Genomic DNA, 23689 nt, shown 5'->3' with positions numbered 1-23689 from the left:
GCAAGCTTAGGACTTGCAGCTGTTGCATTTGGTTGGTAGCTGTGTGTGTGTGTGAGAGAGAGAGACAGAGTGTGTGTGTGTGTGTGTGTGTGTGTTAATATCTATTGGCTGGGAGGCAATAAAAAGCACTTAGCCAGGCGAGTGCTGTATTTCTCTAGAGGCAGGAAAAAAAACATCTTAACACATTAAAGCACACAGTTATGCTAAGAACAAAAAAATGACTGCAAAATTATATCTTGGGGGTTTCCATATTTATCCAACCCCCCCTCCCAGAAGATGAGTCAAAACAAGATTTATTTGCGTAGTTCGTTCTAAACTGCCAGCACTTTGAGCTCAACTTGGAACATGGGGGAAAAAAATCAAGCTGCTATTTTTTGCCAAGTGCTATACATTGTCACCGACGACAAAGACCACAGAATGAGAGCCAGCTAGTCACCCAGGAGGGGAGCAGAGACCTGCAGAGCTGTTCTGCTTTGAGATGGAAGCCGGAAGGGCCGGAAAGAGATGAACGTCTATTTCTCAGAAGCAGGTGTAACCGGGGCCATGTGATGAGGGAGGAGCAGAAGGCAGGAGCAGACCTTAGATTCCAGCCCTGGCTGTGCCACCTGACCAGCTGCAGATCCTCTGACAAGGCACTTCTCTCTGCATCTCAGGATTTCTCAGTTATAAGGCAAACAGCCTACGTGACATTAATCTCCATGGTTTTATTCCAGCTCAGATTCACTGGTCTTGCTCGTTCATGTCTTGGTTCAGATGCTACTTTCTTGACGTACAGGCTTAACGGGACAGAGTTCTGGGGGTGACAGAAAGATCCAAACAAGAAGTTAGTATGCCAGGACTGCAGGCACTGGGGACCAGCAATCTGGATTCAGGAGAAATACCAGCCTATCCAGCTTGTGTTGTTTTCAGTCACTAAGTCGTGTCTGGCTCTTTGTAGCACCATGGACTGTAGCCCGCCAGGCTTCTCTGTCCATGGGATTCTCCAGGCAAGAATACTGGAATGAATTGCCATCCCTTCCTCTAGGGGATTTTCTCCACCCAGGGATCGAACCCACGTCTTCTGCATTGGCAGGCGGGTTCTTTACCACTGAGCCACCAGGGAAGCCCCATTGGGCTTGTTATTGGGTCACTAAGTTGTGTCCAACTCTTTGCGACCCCATGAACTGCAGCACACCAAGCTTCCCTGTTCTTCACGATCTCCCGGAGCTTGCTCAAACCCACATCCATTGAGTTGGTAATGCCATCCAACCATCTCATCCTCTGTCACCCCCTTCTCCTCCTGCCCTCAATCTTTCCCAGCATCGGGGGCTTTTCAAATTAGTCAGCTCTTCACATCAGGTGGCAAAACTAATGGAGTTTCAGCTTCAGCATCAGTCCTTCCAGTCAATGTTCAGGGTTGATTAGGATTGACTGGTGTGATCTTCTTACTCAAGAGTTTTCATTGGGCCTGTACCAAATCCTATTTTCTTGACCTGATTCAGGGACAAAGTTTTCAGACGTCCAGGGTGCTCCACAGTCTAAAAACAGGGCCCTTAGATCCTGTCCAGGTTCTCCTCTAGCCTGGACTGGTTAAAGGAGTCCCATGCAGCAGAAATTAGGGTCAGATGGGTCAGGGCCGCTGAGGTTGCAGGAAGGTCTAAACGGCTGCGATTTCCCATAGGTGCACAGGAAAGGTAAGGTGGCAGGAGGATCCTCACAGAGTGAGTCTGGGTCCAGCTCTGGCCTCTTCTGCAGCAGGCCTGCAGGGCAGGTAAAGGTGGAAGGGGCCTGGCGGTGGGCAAAACACCTCATAAGGCGGGGCAGAGGTCCCTTTTCTTCACCCAAGGCGTTTGGGTGGGTGAAGATCCTTCCAGCCCAGATCCTTCCTCTGGGCTGGAAGGATCACTGGAGTCCTCTCATCTATATGCTCCATCCTGGCCTCCCCCGCACCCCGAGACAGTCAAGGGCCAGCCCCAGTAGAACGTGAAGGCCAGAGCATCGCATCCACTCCTTCGCTGAGTGACTGGCCCACATTGTAGAGCCAGGCAGTGGCTGAGCTGAGATGGTGACAAGGTCCAAGTGGAGTTCAGGGAACTGCGCTCCTCCCCAGCAGCTGCTCCCACCCCAGGCAACCTCGTCCAGGAGCCAGGCTTTGCCGTGTATAATCTCAGACCTTTCCTCCGGTACAGCTTTCAGGTTGAGGGGGAATGGGGTGCTGGGAACAGCTGGCCACCATTCACTTAATAATAAGGCTTCCGAACCCAAAGGCTATTATTAAAGCTTCTGCTCCGGCCTCCCTCCTCCGGGTGGGGGGTGCTGGCTGGCAGAGCACCGTGGAAATTGGAGGTGTGCCACCAACACCAGTGCTGCTTATGTTCCGTCCCTCTCCGATCCGAGTAGGTGTCAACTTTTCATCCATCACCTGACGTCTCTGGTGGCTGGTTGCCAAGGCAGAACAACTTAGCTTTTCAAGAACCTTGAGATCAATTGCATTTCCAATGCCACCGTTCCACGTCCTCAATACACCCCTGCCTCATGACACAGCCTCTGGCACCTGCCCATGAAATCCAGGGCCACTAAACTGGGTCCTCCAGAGTGCCTGGGACATGCTGAGCACATGGGTAATGCCCCTCAAATTCTTGCTCAAGGAGCACAAACGTCTTTGACAAGGATTTAGAATCTTGCTTCTCAAAGTGGGGTCCCTGGCCCAGCAGCATTGGCTCGTTAGAACTTGCTAGAAATGCAGAATCTGGGGCCCCAGCCCACACCTGCTGACCCAGGATCTGTATTTTAACCTTGTCTCCAGGAGACTATTTATGTATATTACAGTTTGAGAAGCCACTGGTTTAGGCTAGAAACCATGGTGGCTGAGGATCAAAACCACCTGGGGGACCTTTGCTTTTCTTGTTGCTCAGATTTCCAGGTTCCGGATCATTCTCTTTGGGAGAGAAGGCCCTGGGGTCTGTTTTTGTTGAAAGCTCCGTAAGTAATCTTCACGTTCTTTCAGGTTTGGAATCATCTTTTCAAGTTTACCTGTACCTTCTGCTCAAAGCTAAAGCAGGAGAATGCAAACCACAAATTCCACAGAGAAGCCCCGTCCACACACGGGTAATTCTGAGTTAGCCACAGATGGATCTGCCATTTCAGCTTTGCTTCCGTGGGTGGCTCTGTTGGGGTGTACGCAGGTGATGCCATCCAGCCTTACCCCGGGCAGGAGCAGGCTAATCACACAGTGCTCCACCAGCTTTGTGCAGAATGACTGGACTCAGCCTTCATGCTGCGACGATGTTGCTGCCGTTCAGTCACTAAGTCGTGTCTGACTCTCTGTGACCCCATGGACTGCAGCACGCCAGCCTCCTCTGTCCTTCACTATCTCCTGGAGTTTGCTCAGGTTCACGTCCATTGAGTTAGTGATGGTGATGCTGTCTAGCTGTCTCGTCACCTGCTGCCTCCTCCTCCTTTTGTCGTCAATCTTTCTCAGCATCAGACCCTCTGACATTTCTTTACCGCCACCACCGCCCCCAAATTCAATCTGATGTGCCACTTCCTGGCTAAATCCCGGGCTCTCTGCAAGACAGCGGCCTTAGAAACCCCAGCTCCTACTAATGCAGAGAGCACGCTTCTGTAAATTTCTCTCCATCCATCCTTGCTGATTCCAGACTATCTGCATTGTCTCTTCCCAGAACTCACTCTGTAACTGCAAGGAACTGGTGCCAGGACTTCTGAGGGTACCAAAACCCACAGATGCTCAAGTCCTTTACTTAAAAAGGTGTAGTACAGTCAAGCCCCCTGCCCGGAATCTGAAAGTTCCACATCCTCCAGTTTGGTGTGTGCAGAAACCCCACTGTGTGTTTATCAAAATTTTGATGTGGGGTGCAATTAAACGTCTGTGGCTGGGGAAAGAATGGGTGACCTTGAAGAGGTCCTGACCTCAATTTCTTCATTTGAGAACCAGATGGCTATATTACATCTGTGGTTTTCAAAAAGAAACCCTCTTGCCTAACTAAATCATAGTCAAGACTCCAACTCACAAAACTGAAAGACGGGGAATTCCCTGGCAGTCCTGTGGTGCAGACTGAATTTCAAATGCAGGTTCATTCCCCGTTCAGGGAACTAGGATCCTTCATGCTCTGTGGCATGGCCAAAAACTAAAATAAAAATAAATAAAGCAATCAAAAGAAAAAAATTAACAATATAGAAGGGCTCTGAGGTGGGGGGTAGAGAGTCCAGACCTGTGACCACCATACTTCCCTGACCATCTCTGGCCATGGGAAAGGCCATGGGAAAGGCTGATTGCTGGGCTCCAAGGAGGAAAGTTTGAAAACCACCAGGTTAGGTAAGCCCTAAAATCTCTCCTGGTGTTTTACCTCTGTGAGGAAGATAAAATCTGCTGGTGCCGTCAAAAATCAGGTTGTAAACCACAAATTTTAAAGAGGATGCACTTCCATATGACTCCACCATCTGCCTCTACCATCAGCTCTGTGTAGGGCCACTCGCTACATTTCAAAACATACATTTTCTCTATCCTGTTTTAGACACAATCATATCGAAAAATAACTTATATCAAATTTGTATCAGGCAAACTTCTGAGAAGCCCTGGAACCTTGCTTCCATCCCTGTTCCTCATTTTCCTTGGTGACACCAAGGCAGCAGAAGAACAGGAGAGAAAGCAGTGGTCCATCCAAGTCCAGACTCCAAGAGGAACACATTTGGGGTTCGAGGCAGTATGGGTCTCAGGGCCGAGACAGAATGAAATGAACAACCCCAGTATCCTGCCTGCACGGAGACTCAGCATCCACACTTGTGTCCAACATCTGTTGAGCACAGAGGAGCCTCTGCCAAGCCCTGGTCACAAAGGCAAAGATGCGTGGAGGGCGGCAGAGGTCGGGGCTGGCAGCTCCTTCCTGGACAGCAGTGGACAGTCTGATGAGCAGGTTAGGAGCTGAGCAAGGCCTGTGGGCTTGAAGAGAGGGTGGAGCATGAGCCCCGCAAAAAGAGGAAAACTGTCCCTTTTATCTGCTTCGGGAGCCCCCAGGTCCCGGAATAATGCCTGTTAGAATTCAGAACAAATAAACAAAGCCTGGGTCCTGCTGGTGAAAGGAGTGGGACCTCCTATTTGTATGTGAACGGACCGGGGAGGGCAGGGCTGTAAAAGAGAATAAGTGACTTGGCACAAGCCCTTGGCCTTGGGACGTCTGCATTCAGGTGGCTGAGGACAGCTTGAGGTGGTCAGGAGCACAAAGGCCCCACAGAGCAGCATGTTGCAAGGACAACGCGGGAAAGCAGAGTCTTAGAGAGAATCCAGGATTCAAGCAGGAGTCCCATCTCTCGAGGGCCCTGCCCAGGGTGACTCTGGGGACAGCCTGGGACCCTCACATTGCAGATGAGCCTCCCTTTGTGTGAAGGGCTGTGATGAGACCCCCAAACACTGAGCGGACCCAATGCCCCCTGGAGCTGGGAAAATGCAGGCGGTGGGAAGAGGCCCTGGTGACTCTATTTAAACATCCTGGAAAATTGCGCATCCTCGGCACTTGGCACTCCCTCCCCAACTCCTAATCCCACTTTTCACAGTCTGTATTTTTCCTGGGTTCCCCTCCCAGCCACTCCTCCCCAACGCCGCCTCATGAGGGCAGAGTCTGATCGCACCTCTTGGGTTCACCTATAGGTCCCCAGTAACCAGCCTGATGCTGGGCACTTGGGTGGACAGACACATGGACGCCTGAACCGGTTTGTTGCGGGAGAAGGTGGGGTCTGAGTCAGGGGCCCCGAGAGGGCCCAGGAGGAGGGCCTTCCCGGCAGGCCAGCAGCTCACCTCCACGCTGCTCAGCCACTGCCGCACGTCCAGGAAGGACTGTCTGGCTGTGAGATCGTACATGACCACGACGCCGTCCGCCTTTCGGAAGAACTGCTGGGTGATGCAGCGATACCTGCGCGAAGCTCCTGGTCAGGTGTGCGGCCTCCTGGGCAGCCAGACCCCGCCCCCGCGGGGAGAGGGCAGGCGGGGTTACCCCGGGGCGGGGTGGGCGTGGCTCCTCACCTCTCCTGCCCCGCCGTGTCCCACAGCTGCACGGCCACCCGCGAGTCGTCCACACGCACCGTCTTCACGCGGTAATCGATGCCTGTGGGTGGAGCTGAGCATCACGCCCAATCCCGAAGACACGCCCCCACCCGTCAGCCCTAGGGACGGCCCTCCCCGCTGCAGCTCCTGGCCGGCGATGTGGGCGCGTGGACGGAGCCCTGGGCAACGAGCCCGGGGACCTGGGCTCTGGTCTGGTCCTGTCTCAGCCACTGACCAGCTGTGGGACCTCGATCCAACCACTGAACCTCTGAACCGCAGTGTCCCTCTTTAGGGATCAGATGAGCGCACATATGGAAAAGCAATCTACTAAGGCGAAAAATTATCATTCATGAATTGATTCCCTCATTGTCAAAATGAGGAGACAGAAAGACTATCCTCAGATTCCTCCCTCCCCCGCTCCCTTCCTCCTTTTCTTCTTTTCCCCTGAAATCCTTTTCAAAATTTCTATAATAAAATTCAGATATCCCTGGGGGGATGGATCACATGTTCAGACTCCCATGAGTGATACAAAGATAGGTGAAGGGAGGGGGAAGCAGAAAGAGAGGAGGGCTTGACAGTGGCAGGGGGTGGGTGGGGGGTGGTGGGAGTAGAGAGAATAAGGGGCTGGGGAGGGAATCAGAGGCAACATTCCCCCTAGAGTTGGTCCAGAGTTCCTAATCCCAGCCACCAGTGAAAGTGTTAGTCGCTCAGTTGTGTCAGACTCTTTGCGACCCCATGGACTATAGCCCACCAGGCTCCTCTGTCCACGGGATTCTCCAGGCAAGAATACTGGAGTGGATTGCCATTCCCTTTCTCCAGGGGATCTTCCTGATCCAAGGATCAAACCTCGATCTTCCGCATTGGCAGGCAGATTCTTAACGGTCTAAGCCACCAGGGAAGTCCCAATCCCAGCCATCAAGCCCCTTGTAATCATCCCTCTGAGGCTGTGACCGCCACCCCCACCCTTGGAGTCATTGACCCCAGAAAGAGGCCACGGGGCAGGGAGAACACACCATGTGCCCCACAGCAGACTTCAGAGGATCTAAATGCAGGTTCTTTGATAACAAACATTCCTCTATCCCACATCCTGTAAGGATATTCATAAATGTTCAACCAGTTAAAACACTTTTCCCTCTTATGCCATCAGTTCTTGAAACCAGTGAGAAACCCCCTCCACCTTCAAAAAGGCCCAGCTTCTGGGGTCCTTACTCTGGAGGGCCCAGGGAGGAACAGTAGCAGCAGCTGGCCAGAGAGAGACAGACAGATGGACAGGCAGATAAGAGGCAGGTGACAGAAAAGGGCATCCCTGCCACAATGTCCAGGCAAAGGGGCATGAGGGGCCAGGCAGGGCAGGAGAGATGGGAGGGCCATCAGTTCCTAGAATGTCAGCAGGACCGCAGACACCCTGGGTTCCCAGGAGAGGGTCAGAAAGAGGGTGCCCGCATCTGGGTGAGGAACAGAGGGATGGTCCTAAAGGTAGAAGGCTTGGCACTCCCAGTTCCCACGTGACATCCCTCTGTCCTCACGGAGCCCCCCTGCGACATCCACGTGCGGCTTGCTGTCTGCATAGACACACGCACCCATACATGCACATGCACCCACCCCCATCCCCTCCCCACCACGGAAGGCTGAAGAACAGCAGACCCTCTTTGCCTGAGCCGGTCAGCAACCTCGCCAGGTTGTAAACCCAGTTCTGAGACTCGTTTCCCTCTTCACAGCAGCACCCTGGGCATGGGGCACCCAGTAGCTTCATTTCACCCACAGAGTCCAGGACTCAGTGCTCCCATCAGAACAGGTGGGAACCAGACCCAAGGGGATCTCCATGGCTCAAGCGGATGGGCTTCCCCCATGGGTGCTCCGGGAGACAGAGTAGCTGCCTGGCATCTGATAACAGGTCAGCAGAAAGCCAACCACAGCCGATACCTCCAGGGCCTGGTCTGAAGCCCCTGAGGACCTGAGGACAAGCCCTGTGTTTGGTGGAAAGGCAGGTGATGGAGGGCCAGCTGGGACCATTGACCTCACTGGTGACTGCTCTGCTGGAACTGAGAAGCTTTTCTTGTAGGGAGCACAGTGGACCAGGAGCTTGGGGAGTCCCTGCTGGACCACAGGGCACTCCTCCCTGCAGCCTCAGACCTGAAGACTGGGAAGCAGATGAACAAGCCTGAGGGGAGTGTGGGGCTGGGAGGCCATGGGGCATCAGTGTCCAGCAGAAAGGGCCTCACAGGAGGACATGGGACTAGAGGAATTTCTGAAACCGCTGCACCAGTTCCAACGATCCAGGAGCCCAGACCCTGTGCTCCTGCCTCCAATCAGCTGTGTGACCTTGAGGACCTGATGTCACCGTATTTGGGGAACTTCACTTTCCCCATCTGTAAACTGAGGCACGATGGGGGTGTGGGGGAAATTGGGTGTCCATGACCTTTACGTCCTGCTACAGCATTCAGTGAACACTCACAGGTGACCCCCAGATTGCAACCTAAGTGGTTTCTGAATGAGGACTGGACCCCGGGGCCCCTCACCGTGGAGTGTGCGTGTGGTAGGATGTGCAAGTCAGAGCTGGGTGATGGACCCCAGGAAGGGCGACCTTCACCTTTCTAAGCAGTCAGTCTCAGCACACGGGCTTGGGAGTGTGGAGAGCCAGTGATGTCATGGACACAAGCTCCCAGAATTTCTCTGTGCAGAAGAGGAGATGGATGGAAACTGACTGGTGCCCAGGAGAGGTCAGAGGGCATCCTGCCAGGGAAAGCTTTTGGAAGGAGCACCTTGGGGCATGGCCCATGGTTTAAAGCAGGAGCCTGTGAACCAAGGTGAGGCCTCAGGGAGAGCCCTGGACTCAGAGTCCTGGGTTCAGAGCTTTTGCCTCCAACAGCCTCTCTTCTCTTTGACAACATGAGTTCCAGAATTCTACAGGAAGCATCATTTGACATTTCCAGGCCACTTACAGGACCCATGCACCCGCTTTTGAAGGGACATATGGTGGGGGAGGCAGGGCACCCCAAGACATACCGCTGCATTGTGGAACCCAGATCCTGCACAAGCCAACGGGCAAGGACAAGTCATGTGCTCACAAGGGGCTGGGCGATCAGGAAATCTCTTTGGGGAAAGAGGAGGGCTTGCAAGCACTGCCGTGTCCCTGTAGGTCTGTGCTGTTGAGCCTATGGGACCTAGCCTGCTGGAGCCCTCAGCCCCCAGGGTCCAGGACTCGATGCCTTGCCTGCATCTTTAAAGGGAGCATCTTCCAGGCAGCTGGCGTGACATCGGCTCCCTGACGCATGTGCCAGGGACGCGGATTCCAGCTGATGCTCTGGGCTCCCCTTGCACAGTGAGAGGAAGGGTGTTCTAGACATCTAGTAACTCTGATATTTTTCCCCGTCCTAAATTGTCGGTGTTTCCGTAATTGGCCTCCTGGGAAGTGCAAATTAGTCTGATATTCTCTTTTCCAGAGTTCTCCATCTCGGAGACACTGGTTGGAGGTGTAAGCAGACCCCGATTCACTGATTCTTCCAATAGGAGAGGCAACATGCACATGGCGTGGGGGCTGCCCTAGGGGGTGAAGCATCTCCCCTCTGCTCCCGCAGGCTGATGCCCGAGGTGTGACCTCGGGGGCAGTTCTGCAGTCACCCCACGGAATGCTCCAGGGAGGGCCAGTCCCGCTCCAGAGAGGTCACTTCCGGGGTCACCACCCTCGGCACACAGGGTCACTCCCAGCCGTCCATCTCCAGCTACACGCGGCAGGGTCTTCTGGGTGTCTTCCTGTCAGAGTCCCGATTCTTCCCCTTGGGAGGCTCTGAGTCTCCAGGTGGAACAGGGCAGAAGTGGGGCAAGAGGGGCCCCCAGATTTGGAATCTACAAAGGCTCAGCCATAAGAATGGGGTGCCTGCAGCCTGCAGGAGAGACCCATCCGTAGGAGGAAAATTGGAAAGGAGGGCCCATTTAGGTTATCCTGGAGGAGACCTTGGCGTCTCCCAAAGCAGGTCTCTGGGCAGGAAAGTTCATCTCAGAGGGCCAGCTTGTAAGACCACCAGGGGTCAAGGGTGATCTGAATAGGGTACTGGGCTTGGAAGCAATCTTGGGTGGCTTTGTTCAAATCTCTCGTTTTTTCCAGGTGAGGAAAACTGGGGCGCAAAGAAGAAATACCTCTGGAGTCATATGGCTGGCCAGTGGCAGAGGTGGGGTAAAGGTCCAGGATTTCTGATGCCCCCCTGGACCTCAGCAGACTGCCTTGCCTATGCCAACCACCTCCTGTGGCAGAAACTGGCTGCTGAGCACATAACTCCGTGTTGTTACGGAGACAGTCAGCTGGAACAGCAAGGGTGAGTGGGGTGGGGGGGCAATGTGAGCACCAACCAGCTGATGAGAATGAGGATGGGCCTCTGGACCTCTCTGGGCCTCAGGGTCCTGGTCCGTGCATTGGGCTGATAGCAGTGCTCGCCTTTTCAGGGTTGTTGGGAAGACAGATGGAAATGGTAACTATTAGGTGGGGATGAAAATTGATGCAGCCACTATAGAGAACAGGATGGAGGGGCCTTACAAAGCTAAAACAGAACTATCATATGATCTGGCAATTCTGCTCCTGGGCAGAAAACCATAATGTAAAAAGACCCACATACCCCAGTGCTCATTGCAGCACTATCTACAATAGCCAGGACATGGAAGCAACCTAGATGTCCATCGACAGATGAATGGACAAAGAATACTCCCCACCATAAAGAGGAATGAAATTGGGTCATTTGTAGAGATGTGGATGGATCTAGAGTCAGTCATATAGAGTGAAGTAAGTCAGAAAGAGAAAACAAATATCATATATTAATACATATACATGGAATCTAGAAAACAGGTACTGATGAACCTATTTTCGGGGCAGGAATGGAGAACAGACGTGTGGGCACAGAAAGGGAAGGGGAGGGTGGGATGAGCTGGGAGAGTAGCCTTGACATATAGACATGATCATGTGTAAAACAGACAGCTAGAGGGAAGCTGCTGTATAACACAGGGAACTCAGCCTAGTGCTCCGTCATGACCCGCAGAGGCGGGATGGTGGGGCGGTGGGCGGAAGGCTCAGGAGGAAGGGATGTACGTATACATACAGCTGATTCAGTTTGTTGTACAGTGGAAGCTAATACAACATTGTTCTTGCCTGGAAAATTCCATGGACAGAGAAGCCTGTTGGGCTACAGTCCATGGGGGTCACAAAGAGTCAGACACGACTGGTCAGCTAACATTTTTCACTTCACTTTCTTATCAGCAAGGTTAAATGGCACATAGAAGAAACTCCATGAATTCATTTAATTTTTTGCTTGAGTGACTGAATTTGAGAGAAGCTAAAAGGTCGATACACCCTTGGCATATCCCAAGGCAAGGAGCAACTCTGGGAAAAGGGGCCAAGGCCTCTCCCTAAATACAGATTTGTGCTCGGTCATTCAGTTGTGTCTGACTCTTTGCGATCCCATGGACTGTAGCCGGCCAGGCTCCTCTGTCCACGGGAATTCCCAGGCAAGGATACTGGAGTAGGTTGCCATTTCTTATTCCAGAAGGTCTTCCTGACCCAGAGATCAAACCCAAGCATCTTCTGCCTTGGTAGGTGGATTCTCTACCACGGAGCCACCTGGGCAGCCCACCTAAACACAGAATTACCCAGATAGTGATGGAGCAGACAAAGACCTGATCCACTAATAGCTGAGCTTAAAGAGCATCCACAGCAGAATCCAGCTGTTGCCAGCAGGCCTGGGATGTAGGATGGGGCCATCTGATGGGTAAAAGAAGCCACCAGAGCACTGTCCCCTGCCCATCTACACAGGTGCGTGCACACACACGCACACACAGAAAGTGGGGAAGGCATGATTCAAGAGAGACAGGTTCAGAAAGGCAACACAGGGCCAGCAGTCCGTCTTTGCTAAGTTCAAGTCCCCTTCAGGCCGGGCGTAGGAAGCATTTATGGTTGCACCCTCATGGAGCACTGGGCAGACGTGGTCCTCACCTACCAGCCCAGCCCAGCCCTTGGCCCTTCCCACAGGGCTCCAAGTCCCTCCCTGGGCCCCCTTCTCACAGCCACCCCTTTCCAGAGGTGGGCTGGGGTCCAGCCTCAGGAGGAAAACTCACCCACAGTGGCCGCCGAGCCTGGGGAGAACCTGCCATCGCAGAACCGGCCCAGGAAGGACGTCTTCCCCACGGAGGAGTTGCCCACGAACACGATCCTGAAGAGCCGGTCTGGGGTGGATGGGAAGCCTTCCTCCTGCGGAAGGCAGATAGTTGGGTCAATCACTGGCAGGGTCACCAGTCCCCATGCCTGCCACCCCCAGCCCTCACCCATCCCTGCAGCATCCAGAGAGACAGCAGCAACCAGCAAGGGAGGCTGTTCGGCCTCGGATGCAGGAAGCTTGGGGTTCAGGGCACTGGGGCTCCTTCCAGCACCAGATGCAGGAAGAGAGATATGCCTTCCAGCACCACTGATGCCCGTGTGCTGGGCTGCAGACCCTGTGCTGGGCTGGGTTTGTGGCGGAGGGAAGGAGGCCGTATGTACAGAGTCACAGCGTGATGTTCCACGTGTCCAGGGAGCACGGTCAGGCAGTCAAGGGTCTTGGGGTGCACGGGGCTTTGGGCTGGGCCTTATGGAGGAGGTGGAGGTTTCCTGTGGGGAGTGATTAGGAAGGACAAGGTGGGGTGTTGGCAGGGAGATGGGGAGATAGAAAAAGAAAGCTTAGGTATATCTTGGGGGCAGAATCATCCCAGATGGGGGTCAGGCCTCTTATTTCTGCCCCATCACTGGAAGCCTAGACCAGATGAAGAATGAGCCTACCTTCCTGTACACTACCCTGTCATCCCATCTCACCAGCTTCATCTAGGGGCCCCATCTGCCCTTGAAATAAAAGAAGAAAAAAGAAACCCACACTCATTAAAAAAAAAAAAAAGCTTTAAAAATTAAAAGTGATAAATACTCATTTTAAAAATTAGGAAACTTAGTAGAGAGGAAAATAATTATTCATCATTCATCCCACCACCCTGAAATGACCACTGTTTCTATTTTGATGCATTTCTTTCAGTTATTTTTTTTTCTATATAGATGAAGCAATAGGTGATTTTTGAGAGCGATTTGAGATATTATATGTAATTTGCTTATATATTATACATAAATTTAAATTTACATGTAATTTTCTATTTTTAATATATTATTAAATTATGAATAGTTTTCTAAATCGCCAAAGGTTTTTGAAAGTGTGATTTTTAAAAATTATCGTAGAGTAATTGATTTTTGTCTTGGCTGAGCCGGGTCTTCACTCCGCGAGGCTCTGCTCTAGTTGCGGCACGCGGGGTCACTCTGTGCTTGTGCTGCGCAGGCATCTCGCTGCAGTGCCTCCTCCTGATGCAGAGCGTGGGCTCCGGGAAGCACAGCTTTGGTGATGGCAGCGCACGGCCTCAGCAGCTGCAGCTCCCGGGCTCTGGCGCACAGGCTCTCGTTGTGGCCCGTGGGCTCAGCTGTCCCACGGCATTTGGCATCTTTCTGGACCAGGGATCAAACCCATGTTTCCTGCACTGGCAGGTGGATTCTTCCTTACTGAGCCCCCAGGGAAGTCCTGAAAGTGTGATTTTTAACAGTGCTATAACATTCTGCTAAATTAATATAGTTTAATTGATGGCCAACAAAGGTCCGTCTAATCGAAGCTGTGGTTTTTCCAGTAGTCATGTATGGATGTGAGAGTTGGACTATAAAGAAAGCTGAGCACCGAAGAATTGATGCTTTTTGAACTGTGATGTTGGAGAAGACTCTTGAGAGTCCCTTGGACTGCAAGGAGATCCAACCAGTTCATCCTAAAGAGATCAGTCCTAGGTGTTCTTTGGAAGGACTCATTTGAAAAGACCCTTATGCTGGGAAAGATTGAAGGCAGGAGGAGAAGGGGACGACAGAGGATGAGATGGTTGGATGGCATCACCGACTCGATGGACATGAGTTTGAATAAACTCCAAGAGCTGGCGATGGACAGGGAGGGCTGGCGTGCTGCAGTCCATGGGTCACAAAGAGTCAGACACGACTGAGCAACTGAACTAACTGAACTGAGGTGAATTTATGGCCTTATTGTTTTTATTCAATTGTGGGAAGACAATCTCCATCAGCAGTGTGGCAAATCCTGAGATGCCAGGCTATGGGCAGAACTTTTCAAAACACGGTCACACTGCCCTCTCTCTGCCCAGCAGGGGGAGGGACCTGGAGCTGGCCAGCGTGTTACTCTGCGATGCTCCAGCCAGTAGGAAATGGACTTGCTCCAGGACCAGGGGGATGGGGTGGGAAGCCAAGGGTCATGAAGTCCAGAGAGCCACCCACTTGCCCAAACCCTGCTCTCAGGCTCTGCCCGGCACTCCTGGCTGAGTGAGCAGGCTCTTTAGAATCCATTTAGAAGTGGATCTGGGGGAATTAGCTCTTCTCATGGACAAATATTGTAATGCAGCCGCAGCCGGTATTAGCAGTTTCAGAGAAAAGCCATTAACAGCCTTTTGGGGAGAAATCAATTCCATGCTGTACTTAGGAGGGAATTCAAGGTCAATTATAGGAATTTGAACTCATCTTTAAAAAAAGAGAAAAGAAACCCATGCTCAGAAACATTGTCCCGGCCCCATGTTCTTTATTCCTATACAGGCACCACTCTCTGCCAGCCTGGTGTCTCCATGTGGCATTTGTTTGAGACTAAAGCTCAGTGCAGCCATAGGTGCGTCCCAGGCCCGAGACAACAAGGAACATGAAACCCAGGCTGGAAGGAGATGGTCCAGGCCGCGGAGTGGGGGGCTGACCTTGCTCTGCGCTCTCCCTAGCCCCACCCCCACCCTAGCAGAGCACTTATTTTGCAGACAGGATACCACCACCATGGTGATGGCTCAGCTGAGGCTGCCTCACAGGATGGCTCAGCAGGATCCACCTCACATGAGCAGCGAATCCTCCCAGGGTCCACTATCAGCCCTTAACCTGGGGAACAATCCACCTGCCCATGATAGTGAGACAACCAAATTGTGGGGAGGGGGCTTGAGAAAGGATCTCCCCACTAGCAAGTCAGGGGATCTGTTCTCATTCTCAATGCCACTCTTTTTAAAAAAGCTTTTAAAAAATAAACATATTACAAACTAAGTTTTAAAACCAGGAAACTTAGTTGAGAGAAAAATAATAATTATTCATCATTTATCCCACCACCTTGAAATGGCCACTATTTCTAAATTGATGCATTTCTTCCAGGTATTCTACATTCCCTTTTCACATTTGATGAATCAATATGCTTTTCTTGAGAGAGGTTGGACTTATTATATATAATTTATTTATACTACTATATATAAATTTAAATTTATATATAATTTTATATTTTTCCTATATTATTGCATGCATGTTCAGTTGTATCCAACTCTTTGTGACCCCATGAGTCGACTATACCCCACCAGCCTCCTCCGACCATGGGATTCTTCAGGCAAGAATACTGGAGCAGGTTGCCGTTTCCTTCTCCAGGGGATCTTCCCAACCCAAGGATCATATATTATTAGATTATGAACAGTTTTCTGAGTCACTAAAGCTTTTTTGAAAATACAGTTCTTCAATGCACCACAACATTCTATTAAATGTCTATAGTCTAATTTGTGTCCCTAGTGTTTTTTTCCATTGTTTGCTCTTATCCGCTTATATTCTTCAATGAAATTTCTGTCTGACTTTAATTATTTCCTTAGGAATGGTCGCTAGAGGTAGAAATGCTGGTTACAGATGGGGCCATTTAAAGTTCTCGATTCCCATTCTCAAACTACTTTCCAGAAAGCCGGTTCCAACCAAGGGCTCAGCGGCCTTGGAGGGGACCCTCTGCTGAGGCTGCTGTGTGAGTTCCAGTGGATATATTTCCTCTTGGCAGCAGCTTCTGCCCCAGCTAAAGGGCAGCACATGTGTGCAGCCCGCAGGCTGGGAGTGGTGCCGGGGAAGGCAGAGTGGCGGGTGAGGGGCTGGGCTCCTGTCGCTGCAGGGGGTGGGGGTGCAGCCTCGGGCTCTCTGCTCTGCTTCCCCACACTCCCAAGGGGGCATCAGGTCTCTGACGCCCCTTGCTGGACAGCTGTGAGGATCACATGCCACCGCAGACAGGATGCTTCATCTCTTCCTCCACCCTGTCTCCCGTGGACCTTGTAACACTTCTTTCACCACCATCATGGGCTATTTAAAGCACCATTTTGTGCCCACTGCCAGCCAGTGTGGCCTGTGCACTTTGGGGGATGTGGAAGGGCGTGTAGGAGGGAGGCTCCGCCCACCAATCTCTCTGGGTCCCATGGCCCAGGGTCCTTTACAAGCAGGGGTTTGTAGGCATGAGTGTTAATCCAGGCCCAAGAATGATAACTGAAGCCAAGAAGTCCCTGTGCAGGGCCGGGAGAGGGCTGGCTGGCACATAGGCCAACACACCGCTGGACCGTTCAGCTCTGAAGGTTGCCATGAGGCACGTGAGCTGTTCTAGAGGGTCCAGTGGTGGGCGCAGGGCTGAGGAGCTGATCCCAGTCACAAACAGGGTGAGGGGTTTCCTTAGTGATCCAGAAGAGGACGGTCTATGTGCCTCCTTCTCCCGAGAACTCAGCAGGGAGAGCTGGCAGGGGGCACAGCCGTGGGACCGGGGTGGTGGAGGGTCACACTGGCGGGAGGAGCAGGAGGTGAGCTCATTAGGAGCTGAGAGGAGAGGGGTGGGGTGCAGACCTCCCCAGCAGGGATGCACCTGCAGGGAGCGGTCGCAGAATGGACCAGAAGAGGGACCATGTTTAAAGTGCCTGCTATCTGATGTTCACAGCCCAGCAGAGGTTCCATCCTACTCCATGAAGGCTTTTAAATCTGACTCAGAAAAGAGCACATCGGGTAGGGAGTGGGGCCAGCAACAGAAGTTGTCAGGGGAGCATCCCCAGGCCCCCGAGTCTTCGCCATGATTCTCACGATGGAGGGGGATGGTGGTACCCAATGGACACAAACTCAGCACGTGGTCAGCCTTGCTGCGTCTGACCCTCGAGCTGCCCTGAGCTCTTGGGCTACGATGGAGGGACAAGGCACAGGATGACCTACAAGCCAGCGTGGGAACATCCGTACCTCAGACAGGGCTTCTTTTCCGACGGGCTGCCCTCGGGGAGACGTGGGTGTGAGTTCCAGAGGTCGGGCAGGTCCGCTTTGTCTATCCACCCCCTGGCCGGAGGCCTCCTCTTCTTCCAAGCATTTGCTCAGTGGCTGCTGAAAGCCGCCCCCCAGCAGCTGGGGCAGCGGGTCCTCTTCGATGGAGATGATCCTGCGGAGCGGCCGGGTGAGTGGTCCTCCAGGCCCTGGCTCCTCTTCTGGAAGGGGGCACTCACTCAGGCCCAGGGAGCTTCTCCGCCTCTGGAGGCCAAATACATCTTCCTCCTCCTCTGACTGGCTGTTTTGCGGGGGGACAAAGAGTGGAGACAATATCATAACATGTATCTGAGTGGAGGCTAGGGGATGCCTGACAGCTTCTGTGACGGACAGTTGAGGAAGCACATGCTTTGGGGGCAGATAGGAGCTAGGAAGGGGAAAAGCAGACCCCGCATTCTCTAGCTCGTTCACTGAGTGTCTTTACAGTGAAGGTGAGATGAAGGTGAAGGTAAAGGTGAGGGTGATGGAGGCAGTGAGGGTGATGATGAAAGAGATGGAGATGGTAAAGGTGAGGGTGATGCTGAAAGAGATGGAGATGGCAAAGGTGAAGGTGATGGTGGCTCCAGGCATTAAGCTAATGACATGGTCCTTGCTCTCAAGGAGCACTTGGCTCAGGAGTCTAGAGCCATCCTGACACACTCACTACACTGGTCCAGTTTGTGGCAGGTGCTGCGAAGGAAAAGGGAAGCTGTGAAGAAGGAGCCTAACAGATGCGGAAACAAAACCTCCTGGGTCAACAGTTGGCGGCCTCCGCCCAGATCAGACAGCAGCCCTTCTCAGCCGCATGTCCCCAAGTCAGACGCCAGCTCTCCAGGCCGGTTTCCCTGCCTGGCTGCCCTGCCCACCTCCCTGATAAGCTGGTGCACAAACCTGACCCGTTAGGGAAGTGGCTCTCAGGGAGGCAGGCAAGGGGGTTGCTGCTCTGGGGAGGGGGCCCCAGCACAGCAGGCATCCACCTGCTCGGAGCTGGCGAGGAAGCCGGGCAGGGCCTTCCACCCGCTTCTTCTTCCTTTCTCCTGAGAGTCTGGAGTGAGCGGCCTCAGATGGTTTGAGCATCCAGAGGCAGGAGAAGCAGGAGGTGGAGGATTCAGGAGCTGGACATGGGGTCAGTGCGCGGGCTGTGTCCTCGACACTTGAGAGCAAAGGCCTCCCGGGGCCACTGTGAACAAGTCAACCTGAGGATGGTTTTATGGGAAGGGACTTGAGTCCCAAATCGAAACACACATACGAGGATTAGAAGAGAGAAGGGAGCAGGAAGCAGTGGCGAGGCGACAGGGCCGAAGGACACAGAATACGCCGAGCGGAGAAGCCCCTTCACTTTGCTCCCTGGCTTCTAGCATTTCTGGCTCCTAAGGACCGACAGCAGAAAGAAAAAGGGAAAAGCATGTATGTATCACTGTTCTGAAGCTGGACGATTCTGAAAGAGAAACAGGGAGGCAGCACTTGCTCACAAAAGTGCTGACTTAGTTTGGTCCCCTGGTATAAAACAAAGGATTTGTAGGAATTCAGGGATGCTTAGATTTACTGATAAAATTAGTTTTTCACAGAAACTGACTGTCATCTTCTCAACAAATTTCTCCTACATTCTAATGAGCCTACTAAGTGCTCGCCCACTTCAGCACGCAATTAGTGTTCCCATCTGCTTTGTCTCTGCCTGCACACAGGTGTACACGTGTGAGCATGTGTGGGCAACATGCATGCACACACATGTATTCACCCACTCACACCCACTCACACACACGTTCACCCACTCACACCCACTCACACACACACACTCACTCACACACACGTTCACCCACTCACACCCACTCACACCCACACTCACCCACTCTCACACCCACTCACACACACGTTCACCCACTCACACCCACTCACACACACACTCACCCACTCACACCCACACTCACACACACGTTCACCTACTCACACCCACTCACACACACACTCACCCACTCACACCCACACTCACACTCACTCACACACACGTTCACCTACTCACACCCACTCACACACGTTCACCCACTCACACACACTCACACACACACTCACACACACGTTCACCCACTCACACACACACTCACACACACGTTCACCCACTCACACCCACTCACACACACACTCACCCACTCACACATACTCCCACTCACACATGCATACTCTCTCTCTCTCTCTCACACACACACACACAGGCAGAGCATGGCTTTTTAAAGTCCCTGCAACCAGGAAAGAAATCGCCACTGAAGTGACCCTAAAATGAAATGACCCTAAAACGAATCGTTTCTTGGCAAAGGCTTCTCCCTGGGGAATTTTCAAGCACTGTTACACTCTGGAGTACCATCAGTATAGCGTGACTAAGTCCCTCTTTGGTTTTGCCATCCAACGCTATGTGTGAGCAGCGAACAGGCACCTCTGCCAAAGTCTACGGGAATTCAGAGTTCTTGATATTGATTATTTGTCAGTTAATGTCTGTTTCCTCCTCTCAACTGTAGGTTCCTTGAAAGCAGAAATGGGGTCTATTTTGTTGACCCCTGTACCCCAGCACACAGCCTTGTGTCCTGCATACAGCAGGTACTCAATAACGGATATTAAGGGCAGGACTCATGCCTAATCGATCTTTGGAGGCTTCCTAGAACTCCAAGAATGTCTGGTATGCAGTAGGCAATCAGGCAGTGCTTGTTGAGAGCATATATTCGGTTCCAGCGAACCAAGAGAAAAATTACTACAGGAATTTGGCTCCCACGTTGCATCTCATAGTTCAGCTGTTTAGAAAAGGAATTGATGATGATCAAGTTCAAGATTTTGACAGATCAGTGGACTGACATCCCCAGGTCACCTCCGCTTTGCATATCTTTTTATTTCATGCTTGCTGTCCTCAGCTCTCCCAGATGAGCGAGTTCACACAATCACCCCTGGGCTTGGCACCAGGGGATCTGACTGTCTCTGCCTCTCTGTGGCCATCATGGGCATGGAGTACATGACCCATAGAAAAGAGGGTGGGAGACTAGCTTGCCTCTCTCCAGGAGCAATGGGCCACACCTCTAGGGACTCAAGTGCTGTCCAAAAGCAACCAAGCACCTTATCTCTGAGTTAATTAACTATGAATTATTGAAAGGAGTCTCTGAATTACAAACACCATGCTCACCTGCACAGGAGTTAATGGTTGGAGACTCCATGAAGTAAGTGAAGTGTTAGTAGCTCAGTCTTATCTGACTCTTTGTGACCTCGTGAACTATAGCCTGGCAGGCTCCTCTGTCCATGGAATTCTCTAAGCAGTAATACTGGGCTGGGTAGGGATTCACTTCTCCAGGCAATCTTCCTGACCCAGGGATCAAACCCAGGCCTCCTGCATTGAAGGCAGATTCTTTACCATCTGAAACATCAGGGAAGCCCACGGAGGTTCCATACTCCACTATAATTACCCTTCACACACACAGTCCGGTGCCTGGAAGACAGGAGCATCCTTCCGCCTGACAGACTGCAGAGCCCTGCCTGGCATTCCTGCCCTTCCCGTTGCTGACCCCTCATCCTCCCACCCTGGGCCGATTTGCAGCCGCTCTTCAGCGCCCCCTGCAGGAACACTGCAGGCTGCGGCAGCCCAGGACCTGTCCTGGGACTCACCCTGCACCTTGACATCAGAGCAAGAAGGCACATGTCCTTCAAGATTCAACATGCGTGCACGTGGCTGACCCCAGGCTTCCCGCCAGGGCCAACTGCAATCAGCACGTGCTCAGAGCCTACTCCCAACCCTGCAAGGCCAAGGAACAGATAACAGGTAAACACAGTGGGATGGCTTACCTTCTGAGCGTCCCTGTGCCGTCCACGTATTTGCCGATCACAGAGCCAGATCTCTGCTTCCGGCTTGGCTTGGAAGCAGCTGTGTTTGCCCTGGCCGCCTTGTCTTTCTGGAGAAACACAGAATGCTCTCAGATCCTCACCCACTGATTCGTCCCAGTGTTTGAGCAGAAAAGGGCTCAGTTTCCCCACCTCATAGATCAGGCTTGAAATAAAACCCTAAAGGAAGAAAGTGATGGCCTGGCTCCTTGCTAGCCTTTACCCGCTCTCCTTTCACTGTCATCTCTTAGCAGAATTCCTTCACCTCCTGTCTAATAATCTAATCGAAGGAACCAGTTTAGAGCCCCAGGGTCTGGGAGGTTACCCTTCACAGGAGTAGTGATCATTTGTAAGAGGATAAATCAGTTCAGTTCAGTTCAGTTCAGTTGCTCAGTCATGTCCAACTGTTTGCAACCCCATGGACTGCAGCATGCCAGGCTTCCCTGTCCATCACCAACTCCTGGAGTGTGTTAAAACCCATGTCTTTCGAGTCAGTGATGCCATCCAACCATCTCATCCTCTATTGTCCCCTTCTCCTCCTGCCTTCTATCTTTCCCAGCATTAGGGTCTTTACCAATGGGTCAGTTCTTCACTTCAGGTGGCCAAAGTATTGGATTTTCAGCTTCAGCATCAGTCCTTCCAATGAATATTCAGGACTAATTTCCTTTAGGATGGACTGCTTGGATCTCCTTGCAGTCCAAGGGACTCTCAAGAGTCTTCTGCAACATCACAGTTCAAAAGCATCAATTTTTCAGTGCTCAGCTTCCTTTGCAGTCCAACTACCAAATCCACACATGACTACGGGAAAAACCATAGCTTTGACTAGATGGACCTTTGCTAGTAAAGGACTTTTGCTAGTAAAAAAATCTCTGCTTTTGAATATGCTGTCTAGGTTGGTCATAGCTTTTCTTCCAAGGAGCAAGTGTCTTTTAATTTCATGGCTGCGGTCACCATCTGCAGTGATTTTGGGAACCCCTCAAAAAAAGTCTGTCAGTGTTTCCATTGTTTCCCCATCTACTTGCCATGAAGTGATGGGACCGATGCCATGATCTTTGTTTTCTGAATGTTGAGCTTTAAGCCAGCTTTTTCACTCTCCTCTTTCACTTTCATCAAGAGGCTCTTTAGCTCTTCTTCATTTTCTGCCATAAGGTTAGTGTAATCTGCGTATCTGAGGTTATTGATATTTCTCCTGGCAATCTTGATTCCAGCTTGTGCTTCATCCAGCCCAGCATTTTGCATGATATACTCTGCATTTAAGTTAATTAAGCAGGGTGACAATATACAACCTTGACATACTCCTTTTCCCATGGAAACAGTTTGTTGTTCCATGTCTGGTTCTAACTGTTGCTTCTTGACCTGATTACAAATTTCTCAGGAGGCAGGTCAGGTGGTCTGGTATTCCCATCTCTTGAAGAATTTTCCATAGTTTGTTGAAATCCCCACAGTCAAAGTCTTTGGCATAGTCAATAAAGTAGAAGTAGATGTTTTTCTGGAACTCTCTTGCTTTTTTGATGATCCAATGGATGTTGGCAATTTGATCTCTGGTTCCTCTGCCTTTTCTAAATCCAGCTTGAACGTCTGGAAGCTCATGGTTCACATACTGTTGAAGCCTGGCTTAGAGAATTTTGAGCATAACTTTACTAGCGTGTGAGATGAGTGCAATTGTGCAGTAGTTTGAACATTCTTTGGCATTGCCTTTCTTTGGGATTGAAATGAAAACTCACCTTTTTCAGTCCTGTGGTCACTGCTGAGTTTTCCAAATTTGCTGGCATATTGAGTGTAGCACTTTCACAGCATCATCTTTTAGGATTTGAAAGAGCTCAACTGGAATTCCATGACCTCCACTAGCTTTGTTCATAGTGATGCTTCCTAAGGCCCACTTGACTTCGCATTCTAGGATGTCTGGCTCTAGGTGAGTGATCACACCATCGTGGTTATCTGGGTCATGAAGAGCTAAATGTAGGATGCACAGAAAATACTCTGTGCATCTTTTAGTCACACACACTCTTCAGTGGAGCTTCAGACCCTCTTAATTTTCAAAGCCCCAGATGCTGCTGTTGTTCAGTTGCTCAGCTGTGTCTCTTTGTGACCCCATGGACTGCAGCACAATAGGCCTCCCTGTCCTTCACTGCTGCCTGAAGTTTGCTCAAACTCATGCTCATTGAGTCGGTGATGCTATTCAACCATCTCATCCTCTGTCGTCCCTTTCTCCTTCTGCCCTCAATCTTCCCCAGCTTCAGGGTCTTTTCCAGTGAGTCAGCTCTTCACATCAGGTGGAGCTTCAGCTTCAGCATCAGTCCTTCCAGTGAATTTTCAGGGTTGATTTTCTTTAGAATTGACTGGTTTGATCTCCTTGCTGTCCAAGGGACTCCCAAGACTGTTCTCCAGCACCACAATTTGAAAGCATCAGTTCTTCAGTGCTCAGCCTTCCTTATGGACCAGCTCACACATTGGTACATGACTACTGGAAAAACCACGTGAGGTGAAAATCACTCAGTCACGTCCCTCTTTGCAACCCCATGGCCTCTACAGTCCATGGCATTCTCCAGGCTGGAATACTGGAGTGGGTAGCCGTTCTCTCCTCCAGGGGATCTTCCCAACCCAGGGATCAAACCCAGGTCTCTTGCATTGCAGACAGATTCTTTACCAGCTGAGCCACCAGGGAAGCC

The 23689-nt window shown here is 51.6% G+C and overlaps 1 protein-coding gene across 3 annotated transcripts in view; it reads right to left on the bottom strand.

Annotated features, from left to right (window-relative positions):
• CRACR2A (calcium release activated channel regulator 2A) overlaps positions 1 to 23689 on the bottom strand; it is a 116347-nt gene that overhangs the window by 12148 nt on the left and 80510 nt on the right. For 2 of the 3 annotated variants that reach the window (XM_069581492.1, XM_069581493.1), the window contains exons 11-15: positions 20985 to 21091; positions 17112 to 17430; positions 12137 to 12269; positions 6017 to 6098; positions 5792 to 5906 (exon numbers count right to left, since the gene is read on the bottom strand). In XM_069581492.1, coding sequence (XP_069437593.1) covers positions 5792 to 5906; positions 6017 to 6098; positions 12137 to 12269; positions 17112 to 17430; positions 20985 to 21091 — 756 coding nt within the window. Of the gene's footprint in view, positions 1 to 232; positions 794 to 5791; positions 5907 to 6016; positions 6099 to 12136; positions 12270 to 17111; positions 17431 to 20984; positions 21092 to 23689 lie in introns of those variants that run through there. The other variant, XM_069581494.1, reaches the window with a different exon arrangement.

This window comes from Ovis canadensis, chromosome 3 (genome assembly GCF_042477335.2).
Source record: "Ovis canadensis isolate MfBH-ARS-UI-01 breed Bighorn chromosome 3, ARS-UI_OviCan_v2, whole genome shotgun sequence".
NCBI lineage: Eukaryota > Metazoa > Chordata > Mammalia > Artiodactyla > Bovidae > Ovis > Ovis canadensis.
This window is presented reverse-complemented; position numbering and strand designations above follow the sequence as displayed.